Here is a 27778-nt window from a genome sequence, read left to right on the forward strand (position 1 = left end):
CGGCCAAAATCCCTCCAAACCCTTCCTATTCATATACCCATCCAGATGCTTTTTAAATGTTGAAATTGTACTAGCCTCTACCACTTCCCCTGGTAGCTCATTCCATACACATACCACCCTCTGTGTGAAAACGTTGCCCCTAATGTCTTTTATATCTTTCCCATCTTGCCCTAAACCTGTGCCCTCTAGTTCTGGACTCCCCCACCCCAGGGGAAAGACTTTGTCTATTTGTCCTACCCATGTCTCTCATGATTTTGTAAACCTCTATAAGGTCACCCCTCAGCCTCCGATGCTCCAGGGGAATCAGTCCCAGCCTATTCAACTTCCCTCTGTAGCTCAAATACTCCAACCCTGGCAACATCCTTGTAAATGTTTTCTGAAACCTTTCAAGTTTTACAATATCTTTCCGATAGGAAAGAGACCAGAATTGCATGCGATATTCCAAAAGTGGCCTAACCAATGTCCTGTAAAGCCGCAATGTGATCTCCCAACTCCTGTACTCAATACTCTGACCAAAAAAGGAAAGCATACCAAACACATTCTTCACTATCCTATCTACCTATTTTCAAGGAGCAATGAGTCTGTATTCCAAGGTCTCTTTGTTCAGCAACACTCCCTAGGACCTTACCATTAAGTGTATAAGTTCTACTAAGATTTGCTTTCCCAAAATGCAACACCTCACATTTATCTGAATTAAACTCCATCTGCCACTCCTCAGCCCATTGGCACGTCTGATCAAGATCCTGTTGTAATCTGAGGTAACCTTCTTTGTTGTCCACTACACCTCCAATTTTGGTGTCATCTGCAAACTTATGAACTATACCTCTTATGATCACGTTCAAGTCATTTACATAATGGGGCTGTGTTCACGACTCTCTATGGTTCCTTGGGAAGAGCAGTTGCCATACCACACTGTGATGCATATACATAGAATTCTTTTTGTGGTACATCTATAAAAATTGTAAGAGTCTTTGTGGACATGCCAAATTTTCTTAGACTCCTGAGGAACTATAGGCATTGTTGTGCTTTCTTCACTGTGTGGTGGACTGGATGGATTGTTGGTGATTATCACTCCTAGGAACTTGACGCTATCAACCATCTCCATCTCGTCACCATTGATACAGGAGGGCATGGCCTCCACTCTGCTTCCTGAAGTCAATGACCAGCTCCTTTGTTTTGCTGATGTTGATGGAGAGATTGTTGTCTTTACACCACGCCATTAAGCACTCAACCTCTTTTCTATATTCTGCCTCATTGTTGTTTGAGATCTGATTGATAACTGTGGTGTTGTCAGCCAACTTATAAATGAAGCTGGGGTGGAATTTGGCCACACAGTATGAGTGTTTAAGGCATTCTGCAGGGAGCATAGTACGCAGCCTTGCCATGCACCAGTATTGAGGGTTATTGTAGAGGAGGTATTGTTACCTATTCTTATTGCGGCTAGTAGCTTTTTTGGATAAAAAGCAAAAGAATGTGGATGCTGGAAATCAGAAATAAAAACAAATCATAGTCCATCAGGTTTATTTGAAATCACAAGCTTTTAGGATTTTGGGTAATCCGAGATGGAGGACAGGAAAAATTTCTGATTCCAACAGGCTGCTCCTTTTTTTTTGAGGTACTTTAGTTGTTAGAGGTGATTTCCTCGATTTCCAGGAGCAGCAATTACTGTTTTATATGCTGTTGCATTGTTTTGGAACTTTGGAGGAAAGAAAAGTCTAAACAACGGCATTTTTAAAAGTGAGATAAACCAATAAAGTCAGCACATGGTTAGTCAATGCAGGGAGAGAGTGAGAGAGAGAAAGAAAGAAACTCACATTGCTTCCTGACGCAGCAGTGAACCTACGCAATTACTGCCTTTGCTGTTTGAATTCATGTATTGCTGGACATCTGAGTGCGTCTAGGAAAATTAACAAACAGTGAAATTCACAACAGATCTTGGAGGAACCTGTTTAGGAGACATCACAGCACAGAAACAGATAATTGAATAGTTTTAAGTGTGAATTTGCAGTAAGTCTACAGTATTGAGTGGTGTGGGTTCTTTTTTGAATGTGTATTATTGAGATATGTCTTTTGATTAAACTTAAAACTATAACCCATAAGTATTAAGTTAGCCTGGAGCAGTGTTTTGTAGAGGAAAAAGACGGTGATATTTTCTGGGTTTATAGATTCGAAGAAGCAAAAATGGCCCTTAGTAAAGTGATATGCTGCTCTTGTCAGATGTGGGAGTTTAGGGAGAGTTTACATGTTACTGAGGATTATATCTGCAATAATTGCCATTGGTTGAGAATCCTTTCAGATTGAATGGATTGGTTGGAGTGACAGTTAGAGGTAATGAGGAGTTTACAAGAGCAAGGGTGTGTGATGGATGGCAGTTTTAGGAAGGGAGAGAAGTCGCAGATACAGTGACATAGATGGGTTAAAAGTAGAGAGGTAGGCATAAGTCTTCTGTGGCTATCCCCATTTCAAACAAATATGCTGTTTTGGAAAATGTAGGTGTGATGGATTCTTAGGGGAATATAGCACAAATGGCCAGGTTTCTGGTATCGACATTGGCTGTAATACGTGGAGTATGTGGGCTTCCAATTGTGTTTGGGGAGTCTCTAGTCTGAGGCACAGCCAGATGTTTCTGTGGCAAGCAGTGAAAAATCAGAATGGTGTGTTGCCTTCCTGATGCCAGGATCAAGGATGTCTGAGAGAGTGTGCAGAATGTTCTCGAGGAGAAGAGGGGCCAGCAGGAGGTCATTGTCCACATTGGAACCAACGCCATAGGAAGAGAAAAGGATGAGATTCTGGTGGGAGAATATAAAGAGTTAGGCAGGAATTTAAAAAGGAGGTCCTCGAGGGTAGAAATATTTGGATTACTCCCTGTGCTATGAACTAATGAGGGTATTAAAAGGAGAATAGAGCAGATGAATGCATGGCTGAGGAACTGGTGTACGGGAGAAGGATTCACATTTTTGGATCATTGGAATCTCCTCTGGGGCAGAAGTGACCTGTACAAGGAGGACACATTGGATCTGAATTGGAAGGGGACTAATATATTGGTAGGGAGATTTGAGAGAGCTGCTCGGGAGGATTTAAACTAGTAAGGTTGGGGGGGGCGGGGTTGGGAGCTGGAACCCAGGGAGATAGTGAGGAAAGAGATCAATCTGAGACTGGTACAGTTCAGAAAAGAAGTGAGTCAGGGCAGGCAGGGACAAAGCAGAGAACAAGGTAGGACTGATAACTTAAACTGCATTTATTTCAATGCGAGAGGCAGAACTGGGAAGGCAGATGAACTCAGGGCATGGTGAGGAACATTGGACTAGGATATCATAGCAATTACAGAACCATGGCTCAGGAATGGACAGGACTAGCAGTTTCATGTTCCAGAATACAAATGCTATAGAAAGGGAGGCAAGAGAGGAGGGGAGTGGTGTCTTTGAGAAGGGACAGCATTACGACAGTACTGAGGGAGGATATTCCTGGAAATACACCCAGGGAAGTTATTTGGGTGGAACTGACAAATAAGAAAGGAATGATCACCTTATTGGGATTGTATTATAGACCCCCCAATAGTCAGAGGGAAATTGAGAAACAAATTTGTAAGGAGATCTCTGTTATCTGTAAGAATAATAAGGTGGTTATGGTAGGGGATTTTAACTTTCCAAGCGTAGACTGGGACTGCCATAGTGTTAAGGGTTTAGATGGAGAGGAATTTGTTAAGCATGTACAAGAAAGTTTTCTGATTCAGTATGTGGATGTACCTACTATAGAAGGTGCAAAACTTGGCCTACTCTTGGAAAATAAGCAGGGCAGGTGACTAAGGTGTTAGTGGGGGAGCACTTTGGGGCCGGCGACCATAATTCTATTAGTTTTAAAATAGTGATGGAAAAGGATAGACCAAATCTAAAAGTTGAAGTTCTAAATGGGAGGAAGGTTAATTTCAATGGTGTTAGGCAAGAACTTTCAAAAACTGATTGGGGGCAGATATTTGCAGGTAAAGGGATGGCTGGAAAATGGGAAGCCTTTAGAAATGAGATAACGAGAGTCCAGAGACAGTATATTCCTGTTGGGGTGAAAGGAAAGGCTGGTAGGTATAGAGAATGCTGGATGACTAAAGAGATTGAGGGTTTGGTTAAGGTAAAGAAGGAAGCATCTGTCAGGTATAGACAGGATAGATTGAGTGAATCCTTAGAGTATAAAGGCAGTAGGAGTATACTTAAGAGGGAAATCAGGAGGGCACAAAGGGGACATGAGATAGCTTTGGCACATAGAATTAAGGAGAATCCAAAGGGTTTTTACAAATACGTTAAGGACTAATGGATAACTGGGGAGAGAATAGCACCTCTCAAAGATCAGCAAGGCGCCCTTTGTGTGGAGCTGTAGGAGATGGCGATGATACTAAATGAGTCCTTTGCATCAGTGTTTACTGTGAAGAACGCTGTGGAAGATACAGAATGGCAGGAAATAGATGGTGACATCTTGCAAAATGTCCATGTTACAGAGGAGGAAGTGCTGGATATCTTGAAATGCATAAAAGTGGATAAATCCCCAGTATCTGATCAGATGTACCCTAGAACTCTGTGGGAAGCTAGGGAAGTGATTTCTGGGCCCCTTGCTGAGATATTTATCAAATTGATAGTCACAGGTGAGGTGCCAGAAGACTGGGGTTTGGCTAACATGGTGCCACTGTTTAAGATAGGTGGTAAGAACAAGCTAGGGAACTATAGACCAGTGAGCCTAATGTCAGTGGTAGGCAAGTTGTTGGAGGGAATCATGAGGCACAGGATGTACATGTATTTGGAAAGACAAGGACTGATTAAGGAAAGTCAATGTGGCTTTGTCCATGGGAAATCATGTCTCACCAACTTAATTGAGTTTTATGAAGAAGTAACAAAGAGGATTGATGAGGGCAGAGTGGTAGATGTGATCTATATGGACTTCAGTAAGGTGTTTGACAAGGTTCCCCATGGGAGACTGGTTAGTAAGGTTAGATCTCAAGGAATACAGGGAAAACTACCCATTTGGATACAGAACTGGCTCAAAGGTAGAAGACAGAGGGTGATGGTGACGGAGGGTTGTTTTTTCAGACTGGAGGCCTGTGATCAGTGGAGTGCCACAAGGATCGGTGCTGGGTCCACTACTTTTTCATCATTTATATAAGTGATTTGGATGTGAGCATGAGGTATAATTAGTAGGTTTGAGATGACACCAACATTGCAGGTGTAGTGGACAACGAAAAAGGTTACTTCAGATTACAATGGGATCTTGATCAGATGGGCCAATGGCCTGAGGAGTGGCAGATGGAGTTTAATTTAGCTAAATGTGAGGTGCTGCATTTTGGGGAAGTGAATTTTAGCAGGACTTACACTTAATGGTAAGGCTCTAGGGCATGGAGTACATGTTCATAGCTCCTTGAAAGTAGAGTCGCAGGTAGACAGGGTAGTGAAGGAGGCGTTTGGTATGCTTTCCTTTATTGGTCAGAGTATTGAGTACAGGAGTTGGGAGGTTATGTTGCGGCTGTACAGGACATTGGTTAGGCCACTGTTGGAATATCGCGTGCAATTCTGGTCTCCTTCCTATCAGAATGATGTTGTGAAACTTGCGGGGCTTCAGAAAAGATTTACAAGGATGTTGTGAGGGTTGGAGGATTTGATCTATAGGGAGAGGTTGATAGGCTGTTTTCCCTGGAATGTTCGAGGCTGAGGGGTAACCTTATAGATGTTTACAAAATTATGAGGGACATGGATAGGAAAAATAGACAAAGTCTTTTCCCTGGGATGGGGGAGTCCAGAACTAGAGGGCATAGGTTTAGGGTGCGAGGGGAAAGATACAAAAGAGACTTAAGGGGCAACTTTTTCACGCAGAGAATGGTGCATGTATGGAATGTGTTGCCTCAGGATGTGATGGAGGCTGGTACAATTGTAACATTTAAAAGGCATCTGGATGGGTATATGATTAGGAAGAGTTTGGAGAGCTGTGGGCCGGGTGCTTGCAGGTGGGACTAGATTGGGATAGTTGGTTGGCATGGACGGGTTGGACTGAAGCAGTTGTTACTGTGCTGTACATCTGAGTGTGAGTCTATGACTCTAAATTGCTGGAGAATCTTAGTAGGTCTGCCAGCACCTTTGGAGAGAAATCAGTTTTAATGTTTTGGGTCCAGTGACATTTCCTCAGAACTGATGGTAGATTGGACAAAATCAGTTTTATGCAGAAGATAGTGTGGGGGAAAGGAATAAGGAATAAATGACAGATGGAGAAAGAGACCAAAGAGAGAGAAGAATAGTTGGGCAGATAGAAGAATGCATAACGATCATTCTAGGTGAATGATTGGCTATTAATGGACACAATTAATGGGTAATGATGGGTTGTGTAGTAGCATAACCAGGCCTGGAGTTTGGGGTAAGGACACAGGAAAAGGTGCCTCAAATTCTAAAGTTGTTGAACTTGATATTGAGTTCCTAAGGCTGTAGTGTTCCCAAGTGGAAAATGATGTGCTGTTCTTCCAGCTTGCGCAGAGCTTTGTTGGAACACTGCAGCAAGCCTGCGATGGCGAAGTTGGCCAGAGAACAAAATGGTGTGTGAAGTGGCAGGTAGTTGGAAGCTCAGGGTTTTTTTGTGCACAGAAGTTAGGTGTTCTGTGAAGGGGTCACCCAGTCTATGCTTCGTTTCCTCAATGTACAGTAGACCACATTGATTTGATTTATTATTGTCACATGTACGCAAGTGCAATGAAAAGCTTGTTTTATGAGCATATGCAGGCAGATCACAATACGCAAGGACATGCAGATCGTAGGGTGATTTAAAAAAACTTAGAGGCATACAGGTTACGTCGCTCAGGGTGCATGCCAGGCACGATCAACATTAGCAAGCTTAGCATTATTTGAATTTAGAGAGTCCAATCATCAGTATAATAATGGCCGGGAAGAAGCTGCTCCTGAACCTGTTGGTGCATGTGTATCTTCTGCCTGATGCAGAGATTGTCGCAGAGCATTAATGGGGTGCGATGGGTCCTTGAAAGGTTGGTAACCTTTCCACAGCGACAAGCATGTAGATGGAGGTTGGCTTCTGTGATGGTATGGGCTGTACACACAACCTTCTGTAGTTTCTTACGGTCCTGGGCAGAGCAGTTGTCATACCAGGCCATCATTTACCTGGACAGTATGCTTTCAGTGGTGCCTCAGTAGAAGCTGGTGAGGATCCTTATGGACATGCAAAATTTCCTGAGCTGCCTGAGGAAGAAGAGACGTGCTTCCTTGACTGTCACATCTACATGGGAAGTCCAGGACAGGTTGTCAGTTATTGTCACACCTAAGAACTTGACGCTGTCCACCCTCTCAACCTCCATTCCATTGATGTAGATAGGGGCGTGTTCTCCTCCTTCCTTTGTGGAGTCAGTGATTCATTCTTTAGTTTTGCTGATGTTGAGATAGAGGTTGTTTTCACTGCATCACTTCATCAAGCCCCCTATCTTTTTGTGAGGAGTGAATGCAATAGACTAGATGGAGTGAAGTGCAGGTTAAGTGCTGCTTCACCTGGAAAGTATGTTTGGGCCCTTGGATTCTGAGGAGGGAGGAAGTAAACGGGTAGGTATTACACCTTTAGCAGTTGCAAAGGAAGGTGCCATGAGACTGTGGGGATGTGTTGGGAGTGAAGGAGAAGTGGACCAGGTGTCCCAGATGGAATGGTCCTTGCAAAATGCTTACAGGAGAGGGTAGGGGATATATGTTTGGTGTCGGCTAATCATCCTCTGGATATGGATGCTGGTGGGATGGTAGGTAAGGACAAGGGGACCCTGACAGAGTTGTGGCAGGGAAGAGATGGGGTGAGGGCTGAAATGCGGGAGAAGGGTCAGACCCGGCTGGGGACTCTGCTGTCAGATACCTCCTCATATCTCCCCTGAACTATGACCCCACCATGGGACACCTCCCATGTCCTTACCCCAACCCCACGTACCAGGCCTTGTTATCTCATGGTCTGCTTTTACACACAACTCATGGTAGCCACTAATTGTCCCCATAAGTATTATTTATTCTCCTTTGTTGATTGTTATCCACTCCTTTGTCTGTCCCACTGTTATAGAGTCATAGATTCATCCAGCATGGAAACAGACCCTTCAGTCCAACCAGTTCATGCTGACCATAATCTAATATTAAACTATTCCAACCTGCTTGCGCTTGGCCCACATCCCTCCAAACATTTTTTCTTCATGTATTTATATAATTGTCCAGAGCTGTTGGTTGGTTTGCTGAGCCGGTTGATTTTTTTGCAAACGTTTTGCCTTCCTGCTAAGTGACATCTTCAGTGCTGTATAACCTCCAGATGAAGCTTCATCTGGAGGCTACACAGAACTGAAGATGTTTGCTAATGGGGAGAGGAAATGGTTGCAAATGAATCAAACAGTTTGGTGAACCAGCCAACAACTCCAACCGCAACCTGAGCTGCATATCTTCACAAAAACCTTAAAATATATAATTGTCTTTTAAATATTGAAACTGTACCTGCATCCACCACTTCTTCTGGAAGTTCATTCCACACATGAGCTGCTCTATATTTAAGAAAATTGCCTTTCATGGCTTTTTAAAATTTTCCTTCTCTCACCTTAAAAATATACTCCCTTGTCTTGAAATTTTCCACCTGAGGGAAAGACATGCCAATCACCCTATTTATATCCCTTATTATTTTATAAACCTCTAAGATCAGCTCTCAATCTCCTATGCTCCAGTGAAAAAAGTTCTAGCCTTATCAGCCTCTCCTTATAACTTAGACCTTCTTCTCTCTCTTTGGGCTCTATTTCCACCTATCATTTACTCCTTATCCCTCCCCCACACCCGATCTTCTGCAATAAAACCAACTGTTTCTTAGTTACCATCAGTTCTGAGGAAGGAATGTCACTGGACCTGAAACTTGAACTCTTATTTTTCTCCACAGATGCTGCCGGACCTACTGAGCTTTTCCAGCATTTTCTGATTTTGCTTTTTAGGGATGTACGTTTTCAATAAACTTTGTGCGAAGAAGAAACTTTGGCCAGTTTATTTGTGTTCTTCTAGAATGATGTCTCCTGTTTCTTTGTAGCAGGTATTAAAAAAAGTCAGCAGACATCAGAAATGTAGAAACTATATATACTGTCGCAGTTGCAAGACTTCTTGAGGAAGTTTTTGTATTAATAATTCAGATCTCTACTTTGATAACTAGATTGGTCATTATCTTGAACAAATTGTTGGCAGTGTTTGTTTTGTATTTCTGTGAATGTCTTTGGATGTTCCATGTTACTGACATGGCCAATACATAATATATTATCATTAACTGTGTTACCTTTTTGTACATATTCATTCTTTTTGCAGAAGTGTTGTGATAGCTCCGAAAAAACTTTTGTTTGCTGCTGGGAGTGAAATTGTTACTCCTGCTACCACAGATGCTGTTAGTGTGGTCTCTACTACTGACTCTGCCGAGGATACCGCCATCGAACCTACAGGTAAATCTCTGCTATTTTTTCCTGTGTGGTGTGCCAGAAGTACTTTAGTGACTCCCACTAAAATGCAACAATGCAATATTTTGAAATTTATAAACTGTTTCCAACAGCCACCTTTGTCATTTGGCACTTAGCCAATATTAACCTAAGCCATTTATATTTACTTTATTAGGTTGAAAGGTTTTGTCAGAATATCATAATAGGTTTTTTCAACAAGATGGCAAATTAGAAATTTCCTGTTTTTTGTAGGCTGCAGTGATTTATTTTTTTGAAAAGGATTAAATGCATTTGGATTTTGTGCAATGTCAATTTCTGAAACTATCTTACAATAGCTCAGTATAATCATTTAAAATTTGAGCTGCTGATATGCTATTATGATGCTATGTTTCATCTTGCTCTCCCAGTTGACCAATGTTGATTCTCTCATAATATGGGGGTGTATGTCCTTACAGCTTTTTTTGGTGCTGTTGAGAGTGCTTTTAGTTTTGCAAAATTATGGTCGATAATTGATGTCTCATAACATATGATTCTGGTCGTTGCCTATAAACTGCAATTACTTAAATAAATTTGATTACTTATACAGCTGACATTTTCTTTTGAATTGTTGTGAAACTGATTGTGTCCTAAATGAAATATTTTTAAAGTTGCAAACTATGGAGTACTCACTGCACGCATTATGATTGTCTTGCTGACCTTATTTTTCTTGTACCATGTATACTTTCTTTAAACCAGTTTACAGTCCCAGCATAAATAGCTGCATTTACATCAATTATATATATTTGATATTATTGGCAGGCACCATTTTATTAAAAAATTAGTTTGGAAATTAAGCAGAGCTGCAGTAAGCAAATGCAGTTTTGTTAAAGCTCAGCAAAATATTTTCCATGTTTTTATCATGTACCCTTGAAGCCACTACTAAATTAGTCACTGATGAATTTGTGTAAACAAAGGATGTTCTCAAGGAGGATATCAGATGGATGATCTATTTGGATTTTCTTTCAAGTATTCACCAATGTCTGTTAAATTGCCTTTCAAAAGGAGCCAGTTTATCAGTGAGGGATTAACATAGATAAATCAATTTGGTTGCACATGTTTGATTGGGCTACTGCATCTGGCCAGACTTACTTGATTTGCTGCAGTTAGTTTGGACATCTTTAACTCATTGTATGCACATTATAGTTTAAAATGGAACTTGGAGTTTTGTTTTTGGACTATATTGGGTATTTCTTCAACATATTAAAAAGTAAGTTTTTTAGTCACTATTTGTAAAGCATTTTGTTCAGAATGTTTGAACTTGAGAAACATGTGACAATTTCTTTCTTTGTTTTCCTCCCAAGTGTTGGTTACTTTCAAAAACTAGATCAGAATCGCTCAATGTATCAAACTCATGTATTGGCTAAAAAATGACTTAATAACATTCTTGTTAGATTTCAAAGCAACTTCGAATGCCTTCTTTGAGACTTTTGGTTGACATTTAAAGTTCTGTTTTGAAACTGATCAACTCAGATTTGTTTTTGTGGAGTTGGATCTACTGACACCTTTAAAATTGTGGTCTCCTTACCAAAGGTGACTTGTGCACCATTAGAATGTTTGGGTTAGAAACTTTATTCCATGAATAGCTGTTTAAGGTGGAAGACCACATTTGGTCAGGTGCAGTAATGTAGCCTGAAAACAGGTAGTACATGGATTTGTTTTCCAGTCTTTTGGGCTTGAGGTCATGGAAGTATGAGCAATATACCAGGCAACAGCGTTTCAGATGGTATTGGCATACAATACTGTTGGCTTATAGTGTCTCATGTACAGCCAATTTTGAACTGCTAGATCTATTCTTGATCTATTCATAATCTATCCTATTTGGCACAGTGATAGAAACACTACACAATTGAGGGTTTCCTCAGTATAATGATGGGATTTGGTATCCATAAGACTGTGGAGTGGTATAGGGATAATAATAATATCCCTATAACAACAATAATAATATATAATCAGTGTTTAACATTGACACTTTATTGAGTGGTTTTGTTTTAATGTTGTTATTAGATCCAGACATGTTCCCCAAACTGCTCTCCAGGACCAACCTAGATATGGCAGAGCAAACTGCCTCACTTTATGGTCATTTCCTGGAGACTTCCAAGCTTGGTAACCCCCACACACTTCCCTCTCCCAAGGCAGTGGCTGAAACAGCAGGCTGCCTGCAATAGGCTGCAGCCCACAGCTGGTGGAACAATACAAGAAAACTATCAAACTTAATCTGAATGAGAGAGCATCAACCTTGTCCTTGTAGCCCATTCACAGTTCCTTGCACTGTCTTTCCAGTTATGAACCAAGGTGTGCTGCAGGACACCTTGGCCCTGGTCAGCATCAGAGAGTGAGAGAGAAAATGGAGAAAGTGCATGAGGACACTGCAAGTCTTTATCAATACCATAATTATACAATTGAAACAATAGCTGAAAGGTCTAGACTTGTGATTGGAGAACATGAGTTCACATCCCTCCAAGGCAGTTTCAGAACTCAAATTCAGTTTACTGAAAAGATACTTGGGAATTAAAAAGCCAATGTCGGCAAAAATGATTGTTATCAAGTTGTGTTTTTTACTAATAATTCACAGATTTACTAAAGCTTGTAGGGAAAAATACTTGTCATATGCTCCCAATTTGGCCTCCTATGATCAGTATCATAGCCTGTGAAATTTTAAAAAATTAATCACTTTGAGATTGCCCACGAAGTCGCTCTGTTACTGCAAAGAATAAAAGTAAAAGCAAGCTTTTTTTGGAAAAAGTTAGGCTGTGACTTAGGCATCAAATAAGGATGCACCAAAAGCAAGCATAGGCAATCTGATTCTTTAAAATTAAAGTTGTGAAAGAAACAGTATGGCAAATAATCTACCTATTGACTAACATCCCTTACTAATCCATCACTATTGTTTATGATATTGGTAGGGACTTTCCTGTGGATTTTTCAAAACCTAATGGTTTCAGATAAAACTTCCTGCTAATAACTACCTTGTATCTTCCCTTAGCTTTGAATCACCTTGGAGGAAGCATTCAGGGGAGCAAGGGCACATCCCATGGACGGGGGTCGTCACTGGCTAGTTCATAACACCTCAGGAACTGAGTTCAAAAGGATGTTGCCAGACTGGGAAAGTAGAACATGGTGATGTAACCAACTTGAGGGACCAACCTTCTCAACCTCATTCCTGCCAATTTTCTTATTCTAGGGGCATCCATTCATGAAAACATTGATGTGAGGGGCTGTCATACTGTCCAAGTCGAGAACAAGTATCCTCCTCGCACTGAGGGGATGTTCCATTAGTGACAAGACTACTTTGTTATGGGATAGATTACACAGTTCAATAAGCTTATTATTCTGAGCTCAAATTGACTCAAATCAGCAGCCAGCAAAAATGTGTTCCTATCTTTACAAATTGCCCCACATGTGTATCATTTTGGCATTGTATATTCATCATCATTAAGCCAGGCCATCTATCTTAATTCAATAATGTATATGTCAGGCTTACTTAAAAATAAGGTTTCAATCTGGTGAAACAAGTCAATAAGAATTTGAATGCTAAAGACATCTGAACATTTCACAACCCAGGAACAGTTTAAAGCTGTGCAGTAGTGCCACATTTGATTACAAATGGTAAATTCAGCAATTTGAGAGGATGTAACTTTGAGAGTATATATTTGAGTGCAAACAATGAAATATTTCAAGCAACTTCAACCAAGTATTAATAATTATTCTTGATCTTGTGAGGTCATCATCTCTGATCCCAATCTTCAGGTGATTTGATTAACATTGAGGCATGGAGAAATGGTTCATTACTGATTATAACGAAGACCATGAATCATGACAACTTTGTGGAAATTGTGCTCAAGGCCTACCCTTTAGTGCTAGCTAAATTCTGGCCAAACCTTTCTAAGACAGGTGTCTACCTGGCATTGGAAAATTGCCCAGTTATGACCTATCCAAAAAAATCGCAACAAATTCAGGGAGGTGCTGATTTAGAGTTAACTTCGCTGGGCAAGTAATTCAGATCCCGAGGCTAATATTCTGCAGCCATGGGTTCAAATCCTATCATGGCATTGGTGAAATTTGACTTCAATAAATTATGGAATGAAAATCTAGACTAATGGTGACCAAGGTCACTGAAGATACTTAGATAGCAGCTTCCAAGCGCAGAGTGACTTCCACCTCAAAGGATAAGAGTAGTGGATATAATGGAAAACCGCCACCTGCATGTTCTCCTACAAACGATTCACCCTGACTTGGAAATGTGTTGTTGTTCCTTCATTATCGCTGAGTAAAAATCTCAGAATTCTCTTATATGAGCATTGTGAATCTGGCTACAGCGCACAGACTCAGTGGTTCAAGAAGGCAGCTCACCACCATCTTCTCAAGGGCAACTGGGACTGGCAATAAATACTGGCCAATCACTGATGCCCACGTCCCATAAGTGTGAATCAATAAAAGTAATTACCATTGATTGTCATTTGTCAAAACATATTAGTTCTCTAATGTCATTTTAAGGAGGGAAATTTTACCTCCTTACCTGATCTGGCCTACATGTGACTCTTTAGTAGTGTAGCTGACTCTTTGACTCTGGGCAACTAGGGATGAGCAGATAAATGCTGACCTCGGCACTAATGCCTTCATCCCATGAGCAAATATATTAAAAAAAAATCCACTATTGCCGTGTAAATTACTGCCTGATCTGCATACTTTCATCCTTGAAAAAAAGGGATGTAAGGAATCACTGCTGTCAAGTAATACTCTCCTTACCCATGCTAAGTTTGGGTCTGTCAATCTGGTTGGCTACAGATATCATTACAACTGAGTTCTAATTTGAGAGAGTGAGCTATGAGTGCTTCGAAATCTGGGCAACATATAATTGTGTAACATGATCAAAGCTTTTGTAAAATTATATTCCAGATGCCAGAGTTCAAATCCTGCCATTGCAGATGGTGAAATTTGAATTCAGTAAAAATCTGGAATGAAGAGTTGAATGATCGTGAATCCATTGCTGATTGTCAGAAAAACCCATCTGGTTCAATAATGTCTCCTTTAGACAATTACAGACCAGTTAGCTTAATCTCTGGTGTGGGGAGGATGCTTGAATCTTTTATCAAGGAAGAAATAGCGAGGCATCTAGATTGAAATTGTACCATTGGGCAGATGCATCATGGGTTCATGAAAGGCAAGGTCATGTTTAACAAATCTTTTGGAATTCTATGAAGACATTACAATCAAGGTGAACAATGGGAACCCAGTGGATGTGGTGTATCTAGATGTCTAAAAGGCCTTCGACAAGGTGCCGCACAAAAGGCTGTTGCATAAGATAAAGTTGTAAGGCATTTGGGGTAAGGCATTAGCATTGATAGAGGATTGGTTGACTAACAGGAAGCAAAGAGTGGGGATAAATGAGTGTTTTCTGGCAGGCAATCAGTAATTAGTGGTGTGCCTCAGGGATCAGTTTTGGGATCGCGATTATTCACAATTTATATAGATGACTTGGAGTTAAACATAGAACATTACAGCGCAGTACAGGCCCTTCGGCCCTCGATGTTGCGCCGACCTGTGGAACCAATCTGAAGCCCATCTATCCTACACTATTCCATTATCATCCATATGTTGATCCAATGACCATTTCAATGCCCTTAAAGTTGGTGAGTCTACTACTGTTTCAGGCAGTGTGATCCATGCCTCTACTACTTTCTGAGTAAACAAACTATCTCTGACATCTGTCCTATATCTATCACCCTTCAATTTAAAGCTATTTCCCCTCATGCTAGCTATCACCTTCCAAAACTAAATGTTCTCACTTGTCCACCCTATCTAACCCTCTGATTATCTTATACGTCTTAATTAAGTCACCTCGCACTAACAAAAACAGCCTCAAGTCCCTCAGCCTTTCCTCATAAGACCTTCCTTCCATATCAGGCAACATCCTTTGTGGGCGGCATGGTGGCACACTGGTTAGCACTGCTGCCTCGCAGCGCAAGAGACCCGGGTTCAGTTCCCGTCTCGGGCAACTGTCTGTAAGGAGTTTGCACGTTCTCCCCGTGTCTGCGTGGGTTTCCTCCGGGTGCTCCGGTTTCCTCCCACAGTCCAAAGATGTGCAGGTCAGGTGAATTGGCCATGCTAAATTGCCTGTAGTGTTAGGTAAGGGGTAAATGTAGGGGTATGGGTGCGTTGCGCTTCGGTGGGGTGATGTGGACTTGTTGGGCCGAAGGGCCTGTTTCCACACTGTAAGTAATCTAATCTAATCTAAATATCCTCTGAACCCTTTCCAAAGATTCCACATCCTTCCTACAAAGTGAGGACCAGAACAATATTCCAAGTGTGGCCGCACCAGAGTTTTGTACAGCTGCAACATGATCTCATGGCTCTGAAACACAATCCTTCTATCAATAAAAGCTAACACACCATATGCTTTCTTAATAACCCTATCAACCTTGGTCGCAACTTACAGGGATCTATGCACATGGACACGGAGATCTCTCTGCTCATCTACACTGCCAATAATCTTACTATTAGCCCAGTACTCTTCATTCTTGTTGCTCCTTCCAAAGTGAATCACCTCACATGTTTCCGCATTAAACTCCATTTGCCACCTCTCAGCCCAGCACTGCAGCTTATCTATGTCCCCCTGTAACCTGCAACATCCTTCAGCACTATCTACAACTTCACTGATCTTGGTGTCATCCACAAATTTACTAACCCATTTTTCTATGCCCTCATCCAGGTCGTTTATAAAAATGATAAACAGCAGTGGCCCCAAAACAGATCTTTGCGGTACACCGCTAGTAAATGAACTTCAGGATGAACATTTCCTGTCAATCACCACCCTCTGCCATCTTTCAGCTAGCCCATTTCTGATCCAAACCACTAAATCACCCTCAATATGATGATACAGTTAAATAAAGCTAATTGCGAGGGCATGAGAGAGGAACTGACGAAAATTGACTGGAAGCAGAGCCTAGTGGTGAAGACAGTAGAGCAACAATGGCAGGAATTTCTGGGTGTAATTGAGGAGACAGTACAGAGGTTCATCCCAAAGAAAAGAAAGATTATCCATGGGGATTAGACAGCCATGAATGACAAAGGAAGTCAGGAAATATATCGCAGAAAAAGAGAGAGCCTATAAAGTGGCTAAGAGCACTGGGAAATCAGAAGATTGGGAAGACTACAAAAACAAACAGAGGATAACAAAGAGAGAAATAAGGAAGGAGAGGATCAAATATGAAGGTAAGCTAGCCAGTAATATTAGAAATGATAGTAAAGGCTTCTTTCAATATAACAAAAAAAGGCAAAAGTAGACATTGAGCCGTTCCAAATTGATGCAGGAAGGCTAGTGCTGGGAGATAAGGAAACAGCTGAAGAACTGAATAAATACTTTGCATCAGGCTTCACATTGGAAGACAGGAGTAATATCCCAACAATTAAAGAGAGTCGGGGGCAGAGTTGAGTATAGTAGCCATTACAAAAGAGAAACTGGTAGAAAAGCTAAAAGGTCTAAAAATTGATAAATCTCCGAGCCCCAATGGGCTGCATCCTAGAATTCTGAGGAAGGTGGCTGAGGAAATAGTGGAGGCATTGGGTGTGATCTTTCAAAAGTCACTGGAGTCATGGAAAGTCCCAGATAATTGGAAAATCGCTGTTGTAACCCCTTGTTCAAGAAAGGATCCAGACAAAAGATGGAAAGCCAATTAACCAAACCTAGATCGTTCGTAAAATACTAGAATCCATCGTTAAGGATGAGATTTCTAAATTCTTGGAAGTGCAGGGTCAGATTACATCAAGTCAGTATGGATTTAGTAAGGAGAGGTTGTGCCTGACAAACCTGTTAGAATTCTTTGAAGAGATAACAAGTAGGTTAGACCAGGGAAACCCAATGGATGTGGTCTATCTAGACTTCCAAAAGGCCTCTGATTGGGCACCTCACAAGAGGCTGCTGACTAAGTTGAGAGCCCATGGTGTTTGAGGTGATCTACTGGCATGGTTTGAGGATTGGCCCTCTGACAGAAGGCAGAGAGTTGGGATAAAAGTTCTTTTTCGGAATGGCAGCCGTTGACAAGTGGTGTCCTGCAGGGTTCAGTGTTGGGGCCACAGCCGTTCACTTTATAATTAAATGATCTGGATGAAGTGACTGGGGGCATTCTGACAAAGTTTGCCGATGATACAAAGTTTGGCGGACAGGCAGGTAGTACTGAGGAGGTGGGACGGCTGTAGGAAGATTTAAGACAGTTTGGGAGAGTTGTCCAGGAAATGGTTGATGAAATTCAATGTGAGCAAATGCATAAAGCCAAAGTACAAAGGGATCTGGGAGTGCTAGTCCAGGATTCTCTAAAAGGTTAACTTTCAGGTTGAGTCTGTGATTACGAAAGCGAATGTAATGTTGTCATTTATCTTGAGGGTTGGAATATAAAAGTAGTGATGAGCTTCTGAGACTTTATAAAGCTCTAGTTAGGTCCCATTTAGAAAACTGTTTCCAATTTTGGGCCCCACTCCTCAGGAAGGACATACTGGAACTTGAGTGTGTCCGGCTGAGATTCACATGGATAATCCCTGGAATGGTAGGCCTAACATACGATGAAAGTGGACGATCCTGGGATTGTATTCATTAGAGTTTAGAAGGTTGAGGGGAGACCTATTAGAAACTTGCAAAATAATGCCGGGCTAAGAAAGGGTGGAGGCTGGGAAGTTGTTTCTGTTAGGTGGGGAGACTAGGACCAGTGGGCACAGCCTTAGAATTAGAGGGGGTCAATTTAGAACACAAATGAGGAGACATTCCTTCAGCTAGAGAGTGGTGGGCCTGTGGAATTCATTGCCACGGAGCACAGTGGAGGCTGGGATGTTAAATGCCTTCAAGGCAGAGATTGGTAAATTCTTGATCTTGCAAGGAATTAAGGGCTATGGGGAGAGCGTGTGTAAATGGAATTGAAACGCCTATCAGCCATGATTGAATGGCAGAGTGATCTCGATGGGCCAAATGGCCTTCCACTCCTATGTCTTATTGTCTAATACCACGCCTACGTATTTTGTGCAAAAGCCTACAATGGGAACCTTATCAAACACCTTACTGGAAGTCCACTTAACAGCCAATCAGCATCCTGTTTCTAACACATCATAGAGTATTATTCTCTTTGAAATTTGCTATTCCTGCATCTGTCCTGATGACTGCAAGGTGAAAAGCTTTCATGGCATTTCCTTTTTTCAACAATTCTCAAGGTTAGAATATTTAATGAGTAGTTTGTATTGGTATTTACTAAAAAGAGTCAAAACATTATTTGAAGCAGATATGGTAGAGGTAATGGATAGCTTGGAAACTGAAAGGGCAGGAGGTACTGAAAAGGGTAGCTATGCTCAAAGTTGGTATGTCATCTGGCCTGGATAGTTTAGAAACTAGTTTGTTCTAGGAAGTGGGATTGGAGGTCACGGGAGGGCTTGTCCCGGTCTTCCATAGATATGGAGGAGAAGCCCGAAAACCGAAGAGTGGTAAATGTGACACCCGTTTTCATGGATGTGTCTGCAGACATTATTGGTACAGATGAAATGTAATACAAGGAAGTGACAGAAGAAATCTGGAGAAATAATATTATTAATAGTGCAGAGACAGAGTTGCCTGGGAGTTTATCCAAATAGATTTTTGAAGGCAGCAGAATGTATTGAGAGAGAGTCAGCAAATTAGGGATTTTGGGTTTTATAAATAAGGTTATTGCTTGAAAGGCAGGGAAATTATGTTCAGTAGAAACATAGAAAATAGGAGCAGGAGTAGGCCATTCAGCCCTTTTAAACTGCTTTGCCACTCAAATAATCATGGCTGATCATCCTATTTAGTTTCCTCGTTCACAGACTCCTGGCCTCCTCGGGGAAGCCCAGCATGGACTCCCTGCTTTAGAAAGAATGTAATGCTGAACTTTTGCCTTTATTTCTTTGTTTTTCTAATTTATACCTGCGATTTTGTCCCTAGGTCTGTTTATATCTAAGCACGGGAAATGGCAACTTTGTACACTTTTCACTGTACTCTTGTATGTGTGTATTTGAGTACATATGACAATAAACCTAATTCTAATTCTACTTTCTCGTCAGACTAAGAACTACACCTATCTCCTCCTTGAAAAACATTCAATGTTTTGTCTTCAGCCGCTTTCTGTAGTGGAGAATTCTAACGGCTCACTGCTCTCCAAGTGAAATAATTTCTCATCTCACTCCAAAACAGCCTGCCCAAATCCTTAGACTGAGTGTCCTGGACTCTCCTACCATGGGAAACGTCCTTCCTGTGTTTACCCTTTCTAATTCTGCTGGAATTTAATACTTTTCTATGAGATCCCCCTTCATTCTTCTAAACTCCAGGGAATATAATTCTAACCAAACCAGTCTCTTCATAAATCCATCTTGCTTTCCCAGGAATCAGCCTGGTAAGTCTCCAGTGCACTCCCTCCATAGCCAGAACAACCGTCCTCAGAAAAGGAGAACAAACCTTCGCACAATACTCCAGGTATATCTCACCAATTGTACAATTGCAGCAAAACAATCTGTGCAACTACAGTCAAAGAGAAACAACTTCACTCAGAAGACTGAATTTTTCAGAATTCTCGATTCCACAGTATGTGGATGCTCCGTTGTTCAGTATATGCAATGCTGCAATAAACAGATGTTCAATCTAATATAAGGATATGGGAAGGGCGGCAGGAGAATGAAAATGAGGCAGAAGATGATATTAAATCAGAGAGCAGGCACATGGAGCCATGTGATTTATACCTGCTGTTGTTTCTTGTGCTCTGATGTTAACGATAGTTCCCAATGCTATTGGTCAATGCTTTAATTTGACATATAGAAAAAAGACAGCTCCAACTTTTCTCCTGCTGCTTACCAATAATTGCAGTTAACAGTTACCTCTTCCTGATCTAGCTGTACTAGTAAATTCCCAGGTATCAACAGCTTTATTGTCATAGCAATAGGTTTATGGTAAATTATATAATCCATGGCAAAAAGTAGGAAGAGAACTAGCGATGAGGTCAAGTCACAAATGTCCAGCAGATTAACCTCCATTTCAGACACATGATTCCATCAGAACTGTTTACAACTTCATGGTGTTAACACAACATTAACTCACTGACCCACCCCACACACACGCCCTCACCCATGGTTTTGTCTTTACAAAGACTTGTTTTGTCTTTACAAGTTGGGGACCATTTGAGAAGGAAATGCTTCACTCAGAGATTGTAAATCTAAGGAATACCTTGCCAGTGAAGTAGTTAAGGCTACTTTTAACGATAGCCTTTATTATTCAAAAAAATCTATAAGGGATATGATGAGAGCACAAGTAAGTGGAGCTGAGTCCACGAAAAGATCAACCATGATCGTATTGAATGGCAGAGCAGGCTTGAAGGGCCAGATGGACTACTCCTGCTCCTAGTTCTTATCGTCTTATATTCTTAGGGAAGGAAACTTTCATACTTACCTGGTCTGACATCCATGTGACTCCAGACCCACAGCAATGTAGTTGATTCTTAACTGTCCTCTTGGCAAATATGGATGGGCAATAGATGCTGGCCTTGCCAGCAACGCCCTCATCCCATGAAGGAATTTTTTTTAAAAAATCAGTGTGGCGTAGGGTCTCCTACAGGAGTTGGATTGATACCTGCATGTTAGTCATTGACCATAATAAGGTGAGAATTTGGGCTTTTGATGGTGATTGATTGTTTTCATCTCCATTTGCAATTCCTCAGGTAATGAAGCATTTCAGGCATGTATATAGCAAGAATTGTTATCATTAAGGTGGTGATGTTTGTGAGTACATCAACATCTATATTATTCACGATCCAGACTTACTGAATTGAGTAAATTTGAATTTTATTTGTTTTTTAAAGGACTTTTCATCATGTAGTTCACTGATGAGATATTATTCCTGAAATGCTGTTCAGGCTGGATCACTTGGAGCCACCAGTGCCCCAAATGTTGAGATCTATTACTTTCTTCTTGAAACCCTATTATGAATATTAATCACAATCCAATGAAAATTTAGCAGTAAATATTACAACACTGAGATAACCTTTGTCCGATAAAAATTTATGACTAGCTGCAGATGTGGCTGTACTGACAGTAACAAAACTACATGCATTTCTCTTAGTAGAAAATTACAACATACAATGCAGGCACCTGTATATCAAATTTCAGTTTTACGGTTATTTTTATTAATTTATTTAGACATGGCATTACACACCTCTGTAGCCATTGCATCTTGAAGTGGGGCTTGAGTCCAGATGTTTTGACCCAAAGGATGGAACACTAGTGATGTGCAACGAAACCCTGCCTGGAGGTTTTCTTTTTTGAAAACAATACTTTGTTTCTTGCTGATAATGGTGACTTGCTCATTGAGAATTGCCAGACTAGTTCCTGTAGCATTCAGAACACAGTTCGGTGATATGTTGCTATTGCTTTGATACGTTTATTGGAGCTGCTTGTTATTGATTACACATACTTTATACTGGCCTTTTGACAGAACAGTTCCACACAATTATACTATTATTGTTGTTTCCATGCACTTCCATACTTTTTAAAATTAGAATCTTACCAGTCAGCACATAAAGCATTTGAAGTGCATACAAATATAATGTATGAATATGAAATTTGAGATCACATACCTAGAGAGTGTGTCTTATTGCAGAAGCAAATTGAGTCTGCAATTCAAAAATTAAAGCATGAAATGTTGGAAATTAGGTGGCATCTAAGGAGAGTGACATAACATTAATGTCTCTGGTTAATGATTCTTCAGAATAGATCATCGAATAATCCTTTTCAAGTTACCAACTAAAACTACAATTTAATTCTCACTTTTCAATTAGCAATATGTAACGCATAACACAACTTGAAGATGTATCATTTTTAAGGAATAATGCAACATTTGTATTTTTGTTTTCCTGCTTGGCCCTCTTTGTTTTGACAAATTTTGTTGCCTCATTTTGCTTTCCAAATTCAAGTTGAACTTGAAAATTGTGCTGCACCAATTCTAATGTAGGACCCACCTTGTTTTCAAGAAAAGCATTATCGCAAAAAACCTCGAAGACCCCATTTGTTTTCATAGACAAATGGAGAACATGCGTTTATAATACCAATTTTGCCAAATAAAAGTTTATTAAGATATATTTTGTCAGTAAATTTGTTGATTGAATTCTCTTAGGTGGTGGACCATCCAACTCAAAGCTGCCATCTGTTCAAACTGTGTCTCCAATGCCAGAGGACTCTGCAGCGAATATGAGGTAATAAGTTTTTGTTTATTAACCTTTATCAAGATCTGTTATGTTACATTTTTGTTATGTTGCTTTTCGTTTACTTTTTCATTTGGCTGTTCTAAATGGAATTTGGTACTGCATGATCTTATGAAAAGAATTCCAATTTTATGTACTGAGTAAATTGTTACTATATAAAATTTGGTATTTATATATGTAATAAACATCTGATACAGTGTTTCTACTTTTAGTACAACTGGTGGAAATAGTGTAACAAGTGAATTGTGCTGATACTTCAAATAAACACAAAATACTGCAGATGCTCAAAATCTGAAATGAAAAATGAACTGCTGGAGAAATTCAGCAGGTCTGGCATGAGCCATAGAGTGAAGGAAAAGTTAATGTTTCGAGTCCAACATGACTGTTCTTCAAATGAACATAAGCCAAGAGCCTGCTGAGTTTCTCCAGTTCTTTATTATTAGTTTGTGCTAATATTTTGATCTTCAAATCATAACTTCAAAATAATTTAGTTTAATTTTGTATCTTCGAATTAATAAATCATCATTGTAAAGTTTAAATGTAACAATTTTTTATTACCGATTTAGTATTACAGCAAGGCTTGAACGTGCACTGGAGAAGACAGCCCCTCTTCTGAGAGAGATTTTTGTGGATTTTGCTCCTTTTCTTTCACGTACTCTACTGGGTAGTCATGGGCAAGAATTGCTCATTGAGGGTACAAGTAAGTTTACCAAGTATATTTTAAAGTATATTAATACTTGCAGGCTGCATTGAGTTATTTTTGAAGACAGTTATGAATTATGTAGCTGAGATCTCCTTTATTCTTTGCTCTTTCTCTCTCTGTTTCACACTCATTCATTCTCTTTCTGTGTCTCTCTCACCTTTGTTCACTGTCTTTTGTATTGTTCTCCCTCGCGTGTGCGCGTGCTCCCCCTTCCCTCTTGCCCCGCTTGCTGTCTCTATCACCCCATCTCTCCATTCACATTCTGAAATAGACATTTCTGATATGTAAGCCAAAGCTCTGTTTGTGAAAATGAGGGTCCATTTTTCCTTCTGTCCCATTATTATGTGAAACATTTAGTTCATAATTTTTTTGGTGACATTTGATCAGCATTGGAAAGTTTAGCCAAGGTGTGTGTGTGTGTGTCTGTTGAGGGATGACATGTTTTGCTTACTATACAGGTCCAATGTCAACATCATCCCAAGTAAGACATAATTGACTAGTTATTGAGTTAAGCTTTTTCTCTCCTAACTTTGCAAGAAAAACAGTCACCTTTTCAACCATTATGGCCAAAATTCTGTGACCATTTGAAAACTGTGTTTTGATATCCATGTTGATGAACCAAGTTTATTTTCACATCCAGTCTGTGTATATAAAGAAACCTAACTGTTTCCTCCAGTTAATCTGGGTGGGACTCAAGCCCAGGTGTGCCAGTAACTGAAATGGTTGTGTATTAATCCATGAAACTGATAATTTCCCAGCAGACTTTCAATTTAAGCCATCCTTTTGCATTTTAAATAGTATGCTCAAAATCAAAAACCTATTGTATTTATAAGTTCAAATATATGGCTTAGTTGTAGTAATTCATTCTCACTTGATTTTAGTGTTTTTTAAGGATGCCTTAGAAGAAGTCCTTGCTAGTACAATGAATGTGAATTATAAACATTGCATCTTTTTTATCTTCTTGTATTATTGATTATGGTCAAAAATATGAAAAGGACTGTTTTGAAACCAAGGACTATGAAATAGTTGTTGGAAACAAATTACTAGAACGCGTGAGTTGTGTTTAATCTGTTGGTTTGCAACCTGTGGAGGTGAGGTAAGTCAGCACGCCACCAGATATGTGCAGAGTAAGATTCAGCTGGCAATAGGTAGCTGATTGGTTGGTAAAGAAATTTTGTTTGTCTTCATTGATTGAGGCAGCGTATCCAGATTTAGCTCAAACAGCTTACACTGAAGCTGAGACTGATGGCTTTCGAGAGTGTATCATATTTATTAAAACCTGAGCTCTAATAAGGAAGTGGAGCCATCCTCTCAGAGCTGTGGATGATGAATAGATGTTTGTTCATCAGATATTAGTACCACCTAGATAATGTGAGGAGATATTGTGTGTGATGCATAGAAATTCCTATGGCAGAACATGAAAGCATACAGAAAATGCAAACAGGACCTGTAAGAATCCACTGAATGCAAATATTGATAAACAGGTATTTTAAGTGGCCAAGATTTAACAATGATGTAGTGCAGTTCCATAAGATATGTCATATTCTGTAAGTTCTGTCAATTGTGTCAAGCAGTAGGAAAACCTCAACATGTAATCAAACTAGAACCTTTCACATCCATATCAGTTTTTGAGAGCATTCAGTGGAGGGTTAGTAGATTGTGTACAACGAACACCAAAAACAATGACAGGACATCAATATAGCTTTACAATTATGGATTACCAATTGAAATAAAATTTTATCTAGGTTCTAACTTTGTCTAAAGATTTCAAGGGCTTCCTCAACAGATGGTGTTTAAAACAGTTGAAGTCAATTGCATCTCATTTACAAACACAAGGAGTTTTAGAGAGATACCATCAGACTTTCAAATTCATGATTAAGGTCTCCAGTAACGAATACTCTCAGCACTGTGACTAAGGATTAGATAACCTTTTGCTACCAGGGATTGCCAAAGTAAACCAAATGGGTTTGTTCCAATTAAATTGATTATGGCTGTACGATTAGAGGTCCATTAAAATTGATTAGGAAAATCTCATTGGAAATGCGTGTCATCGCTGCTCGAAAGACTTGCAGCAGTATGTAAGGTAACACAAGAACATTTAAAAGTTTGAGGTAAAACTAAAAGTACGAGCTAATAAATATTCAGTATCTAGAATAGTTTAAGCGGGAGACAAAGTATTGGTATTGCCTTTGCAAATGCAGTTGAAAATGAAAGTTCCTGGCCCATACAAAGTAGTGAGCAGGCTTAGTAAAGAGATTTATCTGACCGATCCTTATTTTCAAAAGAAGACTCCATTATATCAAATAAACATGTTTGAAATCATTCTGATGATTGCAGTTTTTGAGCTGAAGAAGAAGTCATTGAGAATGTATCATAGAATCCCTCCAGCATGGAAACGGGCCCTTCGGCTCAGCAAGTCCACGCTGTCCCTCAAAAATGTATCCCACTCAGACCTCTCCCTCTCCGCGCTGCGCTCGCTCCCTCTCCGCGCGCGCTTCGCTCCCTCTCCGCGCGCGCTCGCTCCCTCTCCGCGCGCGCTCGCTCCCTCTCCGCGCGCGCTCGCTCCCTCTCCGCGCGCGCTCGCTCCTCTCCGCGCGCGACCGCTCCCTCTCCGCGCGCGACCGCTCCCTCTCCGCGCGCGACCGCTCCCTCTCCGCGCGCGACCGCTCCCCCTCCGCGCGCGACCGCTCCCCCTCCGCGCGCGACCGCACCCCCTCCGCGCGCGACCGCTCCCCCTCCGCGCGCGACCGCTCTTTCTCCCCACGCGCTCTCTCTCTCTCTCTCTCTCCGCGTGCACTCTCTCTCTCCTCGCGCGCTCTCTCTCTCTCTCTATATCCGCGGGCGCTCTCTCTCTCTCTCCGCGCGCTCTCTCTCTCTCTCCGCGCGCTCTCTCTCTCCGCGCGCTCTCTCTCTCTCTCCGCGCGCTCTCTCTCTCTCTCTCCGCGCGCTCTCTCTCTCTCTCTCTCTCTCCGCGCGCTCTCTCTCTCTCTCTCCGCGCGCTCTCTCTCTCTCTCTCTCCGCGCGCTCTCTCTCTCTCTCTCCGCGCGCGCGCGCTCTCTCTCTCCGCGTGCTCTCTCTCTCCGCGCGCGCTCTCTCTCTCTCCGCGCGCTCTCTCTCTCTCCGCGCGCTCTCTCTCTCTCCGCGCGCTCTCTCTCTCTCCGCGCGCGCTCTCTCTCTCTCCGCGCGCGCTCTCTCTCTCTCCGCGCGCGCTCTCTCTCTCTCCGCGCGCGCGCTCTCTCTCTCTCCGCGCGCTCTCTCTCTCTCTCCGCGCGCTCTCTCTCTCTCCGCGCGCTCTCTCTCTCTCCGCGCGCTCTCTCTCTCTCCGCGCGCTCTCTCTCTCTCCGCGCGCTCTCTCTCTCTCCGCGCGCTCCCTCTCTCTCCGCGCGCGCCCTCTCTCTCCGCGCGCGCCCTCTCTCTCCGCGCGCGCCCTCTCTCTCCGCGCGCGCCCTCTCTCTCCGCGCGCGCCCTCTCTCTCCGCGCGCGCCCTCTCTCTCCGCGCGCGCCCTCTCTCTCCGCGCGCGCCCTCTCTCTCCGCGCGCGCCCTCTCTCTCCGCGCGCGCCCTCTCTCTCCGCGCGCGCCCTCTCTCTCCGCGCGCGCCCTCTCTCTCCGCGCGCGCCCTCTCTCTCCGCGCGCGCTCTCTCTCTCCGCGCGCGCTCTCTCTCTCCGCGCGCGCGCTCTCTCTCCGCGCGCTCTCTCTCTCTCTCTCCGCGCGCTCTCTCTCTCTCTCCGCGCGCTCTCTCTCTCTCTCCGCGCGCTCTCTCTCTCGCTCTCTCTCTCCGCGCGCTCTCTCTCTCTCCCTCTCTTCCTCTCTCGCGCGCTCTCTCTCTCTCTCTCTTCGCGCGCGCTCTCTCTCTCTCCGCGCGCTCTCTCACTCTCCGCGCTCTCTCACTCTCCGCGCGCTCTCTCTCTCCGCCTCTCTCCGCGCGCTCTCTCTCGGTCTCTCTCCGCGCGCTCTCTCTCGGTCTCTCTCCGCGCGCTCTCTCTCGGTCTCTCTCCCTCTCGGTCTCTCTCCGCGCGCGCTCGCTCGGTCTCTCTCCGCGCGCGCTCGCTCGGTCTCTCTCCGCGCGCGCTCGCTCGGTCTCTCTCCGCGCGCGCTCGCTCGGTCTCTCTCCGCGCGCGCTCGCTCGGTCTCTCTCCGCGCGCGCTCGCTCCCTCTCCGCGCGCGCCCGCTCCCTCTCCGCGCGCGCCCGCTCCCTCTCCGCGCCCGCCCGCTCCCTCTCCGCGCGCGCCCGCTCCCTCTCCGCGCGCGCCCGCTCTTTCTCCCCACGCGCTCTCTCTCTCTCTCTCTCTCCGCGTGCACTCTCTCTCTACTCGCGCGCTCTCTCTCTCTCTATATCCGCGGGCGC

The 27778-nt window shown here is 42.4% G+C and overlaps 1 protein-coding gene across 1 annotated transcript in view; it reads left to right on the forward strand.

Moving 5' to 3' along the window:
- The window catches only part of lrba (LPS-responsive vesicle trafficking, beach and anchor containing), an 897133-nt gene that overhangs the window by 232115 nt on the left and 637240 nt on the right, over nt 1-27778 (forward strand). Inside the window, exons 30-32 of the mRNA XM_043699616.2 lie at nt 9327-9457; nt 22641-22719; nt 23295-23428. Coding sequence (XP_043555551.2) covers nt 9327-9457; nt 22641-22719; nt 23295-23428 — 344 coding nt within the window. The remainder of the gene's footprint in view (nt 1-9326; nt 9458-22640; nt 22720-23294; nt 23429-27778) is intronic.

Source organism: Chiloscyllium plagiosum, unplaced genomic scaffold (assembly GCF_037043375.1).
Source record: "Chiloscyllium plagiosum isolate Xiang-an unplaced genomic scaffold, Cpla_swu_hap1 HiC_scaffold_1, whole genome shotgun sequence".
NCBI classification, from domain to species: domain Eukaryota; kingdom Metazoa; phylum Chordata; class Chondrichthyes; order Orectolobiformes; family Hemiscylliidae; genus Chiloscyllium; species Chiloscyllium plagiosum.